General features: G+C 44.4%; 1 protein-coding gene across 1 annotated transcript; it reads right to left on the reverse strand.

Moving 5' to 3' along the window:
• Window positions 1-1,098: 1,098 nt before the first annotated feature.
• Window positions 1,099-5,880, reverse strand: LOC308406036 (uncharacterized protein; the record flags this gene model as incomplete). The annotated part of the gene is made up of 3 exons (XM_080896842.1): window positions 5,620-5,880; window positions 1,270-5,379; window positions 1,099-1,205 (listed from the first exon to the last, which is right to left on the reverse strand). Exons 2-3 carry the CDS (start codon window positions 5,141-5,143, stop codon window positions 1,099-1,101), a joined length of 3,981 nt encoding a protein of 1,326 aa, XP_080752968.1. The 5' UTR covers window positions 5,144-5,379; window positions 5,620-5,880.
• Between the last annotated feature and the right edge of the window lie 5,092 nt (window positions 5,881-10,972).

The raw sequence follows: 10,972 nt of genomic DNA on the forward strand, positions 1-10,972 counted from the left end.
ATGCATGAGGTGGGTTGAAGATCCATGAACAGTTTTGTTTGCTTAAGTAGCCTTCGACATCCTTGACTGACATGTTCGATCCGTCCATTTTCAGTTCCCGAGAGGCGCCGATAAAGTTCGTACCGCAATCCGATCTTAGTTGTCTTGCTGGGCCTCTGATTGCAAAAAGTCGCCTTAAAGCATTTATAAAGCTGTCTGTGCTCATTGATTCGATCAACTCGATATGGACTGCTCTTGTTGACAGACATGAGAACATCACGGCCCACCTTTTAGAGCTAGCTTGTCCTCCTCTCGTGCGCCGGGTTACAATGTCCCATGGCCCGAACACGTCTACACCCACATATGTGAAGGGGGGTGCAACTTGCATTCGTTCAGATGGTAAGTTTCCCATTTGCTGACATTCCGCTTTTCCTCTCAATTTCTTGCATGTGACACACTTAAAAAGCACTGTGCTGATAGCCCTTTTGGCTCCTACCATCCAGAATCCTGCAGCTCTAATGGCACCTTCCGTGAAATGTCTTCCTTGGTGTTTCACAGTCTCGTGATAGTGCCGTATTAAGAGCGTTCCCAAGTGGTGTCGGGCAGGGATGATGAGAGGGTGAGTGGTGTCGATACCCAGTTCAGATTGTATGATTCGGCCTCCAACTCTTAAGAGTCCATTGCTATCTAGAATAGGATGCAGTTTCCAAAGACTGCTTGAGGGGGGAATAGGGATCCCTTCCTGAATACACTTTATTTCCTTTTCGTAGCACTCACTCTGAACGCTCTTTATGATACAGACCTTCGCATTTTCCAATTCTTCCACTGTGGGTTGACAGAGATGCCAACCACGACAGCTGGATGCTTGGTTGGATCGACCAAAGGAACGAGCAATGTGGGTCAAGTGGGCAACTGCTCTGAGGAGAGGACTGTAGTTGGAAAACCTCTCAAGATGGGATGAACTTACTGTTGACCTTGCGATTTGTGTCAGATTTGTTGTCACCAGCGGACGTATTTCTGTATCAAGAGTGGGATCCACAAGGTCAAACGTGACTGGAGATTGCGACTGTGCGGACGGTTTGAGGAGAAAGGCTGGCCCTTTAAACCATGTTGTGCTGCTCAGTTGCGCTGCTGCAACGGAGCGGGACCCATGATCTGCTGGGTTGAGTTCGGATGGAACGTGCCTCCACTGGTTGGAGCATGTTGATTGGAGGATGCGTTGGACCCTGTTATGCACGTACACATAAAACCTTCGTGACTGATTGTGGATGTAGCCTAGCACGACTTTACTGTCAGTGTAGTACTCAATGTCGTCAAACATGATGTCTATTTCTGCTACTATCAGCTCCGCAACTTCAACTGCAAGCACTGCAGCACATAACTCTAGTCTTGGAATTGTGAGGCCGGCTTGAGGAGCTAGCTTTGTTTTTCCAAACACAAAGCCGATTTCTGTTTTGTTCGAAGTAGACAGTTTGATGTAAGCGACAGCTGCAATGGCTTTCACGGATGCATCAGCGAATACACAAAGTGTTTTGGTTTGGGCGCCAGATGTAGAGAGAGAAGTGTAGGGGCGTGGTATTTGGAGATCTTCTAAATCTTGAAGTGAGTCCTTCCAATTGCTCCACTCTGCCTTCATGTTGTCTGGGAGTGCTGCATCCCAGTCGTCCGTCAAGCTGGTAAGTTCTCTAAGAATCAGTCTGCCTTGAATTGTGATTGGAGCGAGAAACCCCAGAGGGTCGTAGAGACTGTTGACAGTAGAGAGGACACCTTTACGTGTGAAGGCCTTTTGCTCATTGTCAACTTTGAATGTGAAGGTGTCTGTGTCAACATTCCACAGCAGCCCCAAACTGCGTTGCACTGGCGAGCCTTGAGCACACAGGTCTAAGTTTCCAATGTTTTTTGCCCTGTCCTCTGGTGGGAAAGCTTCTAGGACTGTAGGGCGGTTGGAGATTACTTTGTGTAGTCTGAGGTTTGAAGAAGCAAGAGCCCGTTGAGCTTGTTGGAGAACTTGTATGGCCTTTTCTTCAGTAGGAAATGACTTGAGAGCGTCATCGACATAGAAATCTCGCTCAATGAATGTCCGCACCTCAATCCCAAAATCTAGCTCACCAGTCGCTGCTGCTTTCTTCAACCCATATATGGCGACAGAGGGGGAGGGACTGTTCCCAAAAATGTGCACTCGCATGCGATACTCTATAACTTCAGATGACATGTCGTTATCTTTGTACCACAAGAAGCGGAGAAAGTCTCTGTGGCTCTCTTTGACAACAAAACAGTGGAACATATGTTCAATGTCCGCCGTTATGGCCACCTGCTCCTTTCTGAATCTTATGAGCACCCCAACAAGACTGTTGTTGAGGTCGGGGCCTGTTAGCAACACGTCGTTGAGAGAGACTCCTTCATGTGGGGCGCTTGAGTCGAACACGACCCTAATTTTGGCGGGTTTCTTTGGATGGTAAACCCCAAACAAAGGGAGGTACCAGCATTCCTGGTTCTGACTGAGAGCTGGTGCCACTTCAGCATGTCCTCTGGTAAGCATGTTCTCCATAAACTCCAGAAAGTGTGTTTTCATTTCAGGTCGTTTTTCAAGAGTGCGCCGGAGTGACATAAGGCGATCGTAGGCTAGTTGTCTGTTGTTCGGGAGCCGTTGTCGAGGCGATCGAAAAGGCAGAGGACCAACCCAGCTATTGTCGCTGCCCTGATAGAACTCTGAGTCCATTATTTGGAGAAACTGCATATCCTCAACTGATGGTGCAAGTTTGTGATCATCCGCTGTTCGTGTGAAGACCTGCTGACCAATGCTGTCCACATTACATCCTGACACAGGAAGGCTTGGGAGGCTGTGACTGCGCTCAGGAGCTTTGGTAAATGTCTCTTTAACAGTTATTTGACCGTTGCATGGCTGAAAATGGCTTGCACGGCCATTATCCAGTATGAAAGTCTTATAGCTGTTCACGTGTGGGGGTCTGTGCACTCCATCGAGACAGATGTCACCTACCACGACCCAACCCATGTCGAGTCTCTGAGCAAATGGGGCGTCGTCTGGGCCGTTTATCTGCTCCCGGACTTTGTGGACTCGAAGCATGTCTCGTCCCAGCAGTAGTAGTATGTCAGCATTTGGGTCTAATGGCGGGATCAAGTTGGCAATCTGTCGTAGATGGGCGTGGTGTTGGGCAGCTTCTGGAGTTGGTATCTCAGAGCGGTTATCTGGAATTTCGTTACATTCGAGGAGTGTTGGCAGAGGAAGACTTGCCTTTCCATTCACTGACTCTACTATAAAGCCAGAAGCACTTCTCCCTGATACTCCTGTGAGTCCGGCACACGTCTTTAACATGTACGGGCGACTCTCTCCTTGGACCTGAAAAACATCAAAGAACTGGGAACGTGCCAGCGATCGATTGCTCTGATCGTCCAAGATTGCATACATTTTCTTTGTTTGATCTCTGTGTCCAGCAGGGTATACATTCACTAGTGTGATTTTTGAACATTCTCTGGCGCTCACTCCTTCCCCACACACCTCAGTACACCGAGACGTGACTTCTTGGGTGTCTGCTTTGTCTCTCTCCCCGCCTTGCTGTGGGGAAGGGGGCGATTTAGACTCCCATGGTGCTGGACCTGGGTGGAGGGCAGAAATGTGATTTTTGCTGTCACACTCAGTGCACGTGGTTTCTGATTCACAGTTCTTGGCTAAATGGTCAGTAGATGAGCAGCAGCGAAAGCAGACGTTTAATTTTTTGAGGATCTGTTTGCGCTCTTCCAAGGGTTTCTCTCTGAACCCTCTGCACCTTTTCAGAGGATGAGGCTTGCTGTGAATTGGGCACTGTTTATTTGGATTCACAGCATACTTAGACTTTTCTGCATCTGCCTTGTCCTGTACTTGAGTTTTGTGAACAGATATGGGTCCTTTGGAGAACCTTTCGTGCATGTGTCTTCGTTCTGATGTTATGGGTTGGTTAGGGCTGTGGACGCTGAAGCTAGGGTCAGTTCGTGTTCTGGCTTCAGTGCGAATGAAGTTGACAAACACAGTAAAGGGGGGAAAGCTGACGCCATAATCGTGCTTGTACCTTGAACCAATATTCATCCACCTTTCTTGTAGATTGTACGGCAATTTTTCGACTATCGCTTGGATCCCTCTTGATGTGTCTAAGTAGGTCAAGCCAGGTAAGTAACCGTCCAACTTGGCTGTCTCTAGCTCTAACATTAGGTCGGCAAGATCACGGAGTCTATAAGGCTCTTTAAGTGTGATTTTAGGGAAGCTGTCGACCTTTTGAAAGAGAGCTTGCTCTACAGCTTCTGGGGAGCCATATATTTCTTCAAGTCTGTCCCAAGCCATAGCTAAACCAACTTCAGGGCATCTGATATTGACAGCTCTCATTTGTTTGGCTTGTTTAGCTGAATCTTTACCAAGGTAGCGCACCAGCAAATCCAGCTCTTCTCCTGGTGAAAGGTCTAACCCTGCTATTGCGGTTTTGAAAGATGATTTCCATGCCCAGTAACTCATGGGTTGGTCATCAAAGTTGGTAAGGCCTGTAGTAATGAGCTGGCTGCGGGCTAGATATTTGGCGAGGTCGTAAGTGTGTTGGCTCGGGGCATGTTCATTGCCCTGAGTATAACTGGATTTATATGGTGTCTGAACAAGAGGTGTAAACTCTTTGTAGTTGGTGGATGGGGGCTTGTACAGTTCGTTATGAGTAGCAGCACAGTTTGCTTTGTTTCCTTCTTTTATAGCAATTTCTTGAAAGGCGGGTGTAGGGTCTTTGTATTCAGTTTTTACTGGGGCTGTTGATTCTGCTGCATTGATAGCTGTTTGTTCCAAAACATACTGCGCAGTGCGTTTTTCTTTGCTCTCAGATAGGGGTGGCCCATAAGCTACACTGCGTGTTTCGAAGCCTAATTCAAGTAGACCAGCTTCTAAAGAATTAGCTTCTGCTATGGCAGCTTCCTTCTCTTGTTCCGCTCTCAGCGCGTCAAGAGTAGCTTGTAAGCGTGCTTGCTCGACTTTAATTTCTATTTCTTTCTTTGTATATGAGGCTCTTGTTTGGGCAGCTTCAGCCTTTGCTCTTGCTCTGAGCAGTTCAATGCTAGCTGACGAACCTGCTCTTGATGGTGGTTTGTGGGAACGGACTGACTCTGTCTCGGCTTTGGAGGATTTACTTTCAGACATTTTGGATTTGTTGTATTTTGATTGTGTCCGCCCGTATACTTTACTTAGCTTATAGGATGGTTGTAGCTCCACGCGGTGGCTTCTGTAGCTATGATGTTTGCTGTGGTGCTGTCTTTTCACTGTAAATGGCCTCGCTAGAAGTCTGACTAGCTATCCACACAGCTAAACATGAACCCAGGAACTCCAGACAATAGATGAGATCTTGAGAAGTTTACTGGTTCTTTCATTTTGTGAAACTGTAACAATAAAACATATGTGGAAATGTACATTAATAATCTGTACTGTTAACAACAACATGTGCCAATGATCTAACAATGCATTCGAAGAGCTAACATGACGATTAGCACCGTTAATTAGCATATGAACTGGCGATCTCATTTACATATGAATAGCACATAGAAAACTTGCTAACTGTGGTCCATCACACATAAAGACAGCACTTTGAATGCCTCGTTGCTTTACCATTGAGTACTTACAGCCAATGCTTTAACAAACACCCAAAGAAGGACACGAATGTGGAGCAGCCATCTTGAAGCAGCATCGCAAGCAAACATGAACTTCCTGTCTAACTCTTCTTCTACTGTCACAAAATATCGACTTAAAGGGACCGCAGGGCGGCGCACTTACTAACATTTAAAACATGAAATTAACTAAGCAGTAACATAACACCTCCCAAAATGCACAGGGAGGTGTGAAGTCATTTCATCTTCTGCTCAGTATTTTTCTTATTTCTCTGAAAGCTGGAACAAACAGTAAAAATGGGAAACTATGAAGTAGAAAGCATTTGTTCTTGCATAACCACTTACTGACTGCTGCCCATTCTGGTTTAGTAAAGATTTTGCTTTCACTTAGGGGTGCTGAGATTTGTAGAATGAGATCTGTTGTCCAGCAATCATTCACCTCCAGCAACTAGACTTCAAAGTCTGTTTACAGTTTTTGAAATAGGTTTCAGAAAGTCTTTAAAGTCAGAGTTAGTTGGGGCTCAAGTGTACAAGTGCAAAGGTCTTTTTAAAGAAAAGTGCACTTACCAGACCTTTATCCTCATCTCTGTTTGATGCTAGATGCTCAAGGCTATTGGTCATTACTACAATAAAACAGCCATACCTCTGGCAAAACTGCTGGAATTCTGTTACAGTGGGTATTTTTTAATCTGTCCACTGGGATCAAATAGTCTAGTAGTGCTGTGTACTGCTTAAAGTTGTCACTATGATTCAATTGATTTGATTTCAGCAACCACAACCAAAACAAGCTTTCACACTTCTCACAGCTACTGGCTGGCTGTGCAGTTTTAAATACTGTAACTATATTTTAATTTCCCTCCTTTGTTAGCTTACTTTTCTTAAAGGGCAACATAACAAATGCCCTTAAGGACTCTCAGAAATTTGGCTTCCCAAGGTGTGCCTTTTTCTGTCCCGGTCCCTTTTCCCAGAAGAAAAAGAGCTTTCATACTGAAGTGTTTGAAGCATCACATTGGATGTTCACTGGAAGTTACCGTATTCTTTCAGTTGATGCACTTGCAGATTGCATGGGAGTCTTCTAGCCTTCCTTCTCTCACCCGCAACCGGTCGCAGCAGTTGGCCGCTCCTCCCTGAGCCTGGTTCTGCCAGAAGTTTTTTCCGGTTAAACAGGGGTTTTTCCTTCCCACTGTCGCCAAAGTGCTTGCTCATAGGGGGTCATATGATTGTTGGTTTTTTTTTCTCTGTATGTAATATTGTAGGGCCTATCTTACAATATAAAGCACCTTGAGGCGACTGTTGTGATTTGGCGCTATAGAAATGAAATTGAATTGAACTGAACTGAATTGAGAACACTGGGAGTACAAGTCAGAATGTTACATTTCAAAATACAGACAAACCTCACTTGCAAACAAAGCACCGAATGCTCATGACTGAGACATCAATTTTAATAACAAATACAGTACACAAAAGGCTTTAGAATTAACAGCACTTTTTTCATGTTAAACAGTTGTTCATTGTCTGCCTCCCAGGGGAGTGTCATCTGTAAAACCTAATTCATTGGATACCCTTTTGTAATTTAAAAGCAGTAACTATTATGTGATTCTTTTCTCTTTTTTCCCCTTTTGTTTGCACATGGTTTTCTGAACATGCCTGACTGACAGGATGCGATCTTTTTAAAATTGCACAATCCAAAAGTTTTAACTGGAAAGCTCCTGCTTGTGTAATGTGCTCTTTTTTTTGGAAAAATGCAAAACGAAAGCTTTGTGAACTGTGTTTTACTTTGAGAGGAGTGCACTGGAGAATGTTTTTTAACAGTGTTCACTTGTGCTTGCTCGAGTCCCATGCTGTTTTCTTCCCTGACTAACAACATGCAGCAGGGTGGAGGTCAAGACAGAGGCTGTAGATAAGAAGGACAGCAGAGAGGAGGGAGAACGGAGGAGGGAGAGAAGGGCGTACTCCCTGACCGCACAGCACAATGTCTTATCTTGTCCTCTGTCCTCCCTGTCGTTATCTCCTGCACACGGACGTGGAGACTGTACACAGCTGACAACAGAACTGGAAATAAGAATAACAATTTATACAAATAAAAGTGTTGAATCAGTTATACCTAAAAACCTGTGTTTCATTTGTAAACGAAATAAATCATATGAAGGTAAACATAAAATATGCAACAAATAACTGAGTATGCTGCTGCTAAGTTATAAGAAAAATGCATGACATGATTTAGCCAACAGCAAAAATATAGAATGAGTTTTTTCAGAAAGTATTAAAAGTATAAAATATTGTGTAATATCTATAATAGTAAGCAATCCCAATTACTCAGAGCATGACATTCAGCTTCCTCAAATTTAGACACTAGTTTAAGAACTATTACATGTAAACACACTTGAAACACTTAATTGCAAATTCAGTTCAGACTCTTGTCTTGCTCATGGAGCCATTTCCTGCCCCTTTTTGTGCCACTGATTTTAGTCACGTGACATTCTTGCTGTTAGAACAGGAAATAAACACACTGGCACTCCGATGTTACTCAATGTCCCAGATTACCCAAATTCACCCTCAACGTTGTTGTGTTGACCTGTGTTGATCCTTGCTGGTGATATTTGCTATATACTAAGGATAAAGTCATTTTACCTTATATAAGAATGCAGTTAGCTTATTATATGGCACTAGCTTCTTTGAAAGCTTTGAAAAAGCCAACTCGGTACGGTTACTGCTGCAATAGTGAGTTTGTGCTGTTTATTTTGTTTTTGGTTGTTTTTAAAATTGCATCAACCTCCAATGTTTCACATGGAGATTACAGGGAGTATGGGCCTCATTAGAACCCAGGTCACGCTGGTTCAGCATCTGGAGAAATCCATAGCTCAGTAGATTCTGCTGGGTCTATTAGTGGTTGGTAAGTTATAACTTGACATTTAATAAATAGCCGGTTCCAAGAATGACAGGCCAGCACAAATTCAAATCTACTAAAACTGACCTCAAAAGCCAATTTACAATCCACTGAGAGATTCACTTGGAATTAAATTATGCATCTTTCTGTTCTGCTTTGACTGTGACTGTATAACTTATACCTAATTTAAAAATGTACAATGCACACTTTACCAATCATAAAAGAAAATGTGTGTCTTACATTGGATGGATGTTATGAATGTTTGAAGGTGGCATTTTGGTTTTTATTGCACATCTTCTGTTTTTGATTCATGGTTTCAAACAGTAATATCCAGGGATGAGCCCAGAGTGGATCTTGGATAAGCCTCTCGCCCTTGGCTTAGGTCCCCACCCCCATCTCACTAGTGCTCTCTCTCTCACTCTCTATCTATCATTCTCTCTCTCTCTCTCTCTCTCTCTCTGAAACACACACATGCAAGAACTCCAAAAGCACTACAGACACTCTTTGCCAATTTAATAAAGAGAGACTTTGTCATGCGTATCTCCCCCACAGCTTCCTGGCCAGAGTGACAACAGTGTGGGTGAGTGGAAAAACAGGAAGAGGACAGGCGGACTATAGGCAGCACTAGTGGGCAGAGGACTGGTGTGTGTGTGTGTGTGTATCTCTGCTAAAGCTTTGCGCATATGTGTTAACCCACTAAGACATGTGCTCACCAGGACATTGCTCAACATTTCGAGGTAATCATGGTGCACACAGATAGGCTTCTCAATCAGGAAGGACAACTTGTTGTTTCCTGATGGGGACATCTTGCTGTCAGCGCCCGTGCAGGATAGTGATATGGTTCTACCATTAACAGACCTCATGATGGGAAGACCAATGGACAAAGGCCACGGGGTTGGGGGGACTTCAGCCAGGCAGAGAGCTTTTTAGAGAACTCAAAAATGCATGATTTGTGTTTTCTTGGTAGTACAGCGTGACACTTGTCCAGGTCACCCTCGTAAATGAGATTTCAAATCTCAATAGGTCTTTCCTAGTTAAATAAAGTAATCATTTAAACTTGAATGTTACCTCTGGAGGATGCATGTCTCTGAGAATGTACAGATCCCTCAACTATTATCAAATAGACTTTAAGTGCAACACTGTGCCTTTTAGAAATTGGTTGCACTTTTGCCACCACCCCTGAGACTGGAGGTAGCTCATTCTCCCTTGTTTTTAGCAGCTAAACAGTGCACCACTGTAATTCTGCAATATGTTTCCTATTCACTTTCCCTCCTAATTATTTTCTGCTGTCAGTGATGTTGTAACCAACTGCTTGAATACTAACTGGGTGTCCAAACAGATTTCTGCTGTGAGTGAGTCATTTGGTAAATATAGGGAATGACAGCACTGACTTTCAATTTGGGCTCAGCTGTTTAGCAGTCTAGTTGGAACACACAAACACATGGACATGATGACAGGCGCACACGCACGCACACAGCTGTCAGTGGTTTGGGTGTTCAGACAAGATATTTGAATTCTGCAGTGCATACATGTAGGAGATGAAATTGCAGCAGGCTAACATGGCGTGACATGGAGCCTTGCTTTGAAAATAGGTCATTTCATAGGTCGTACAGTGTTTGCACTGCCTCAAGTGTTATTGCAGCAATGTATCAGCGGATGAAACCTGCTTTCGCTCGACAGTTATGGAGGCTCCACAGATGGTAAAGAGAAAAATGAAATTATGCCCCAAACAATCCATATTTTTACTGTCCACAAAGGTTAGTGACTAGTGTTTTTGTTTGAGTTGCAGTCAAAACCGTCACATAGCTTGCTGTCATATTTATACCTTGAGATTTATTTTGGAGAAGTGAATAAAGCCCACCTCCAATCCCCCTGTCTGACGTAAATACATGTCTGTTTACTGTGGAGGTGTGTGAGAAAGATACAGACAGAAAGGCCACAAGTATCTGTGCACGCAAGTGTGCACAGTCTTCCCCTGTGTGCGCCTTGTTTGTTTGTGGAGGGGAAAAGTGTCAATGGGTGCTTTAGCCCCACCGCAAACCTGACTCCTCATGACATCTGTGAGTCAATTAGCTGACTGAAGAGAAAACATCCCTGCCCCCTCTATCCCACACCCTCCCTTCCTTCTGTGTATCCCTTCCTCCACCAAAGAACTCTAACCAACCAGCCTTCCAGTGTAGGTAGCATAGCAGCTCCTGTCTGCCCTGGCTGGTGGGAGGCACTGGGGGAGGGGTGCTACTCAGGGCTTGGGTTATGAGGGTGGTGGGGGGTGATGAGGTTGGATGTCAAGAATGTGGCTCATGGTCTGCTCTTTTGTGTGCTTTGTGCAAGATGAATAGGCCTATGGCAGGCTGGGGTACAAGCTAGCCAGAGTTCCCTGTTGGCTTGTGTTTTAGAAAAGCCTGAAGGCCCTGGCCTGGCCTCTTGAAACAAGACAGACAGATAATAAGAGCTGCTGGGTGAACAACTTAAATCCCCACT

The sequence above is a fragment of the Rhamphochromis sp. 'chilingali' genome (assembly GCF_963969265.1).
Source record: "Rhamphochromis sp. 'chilingali' genome assembly, chromosome: 11".
NCBI classification, from domain to species: domain Eukaryota; kingdom Metazoa; phylum Chordata; class Actinopteri; order Cichliformes; family Cichlidae; genus Rhamphochromis; species Rhamphochromis sp. 'chilingali'.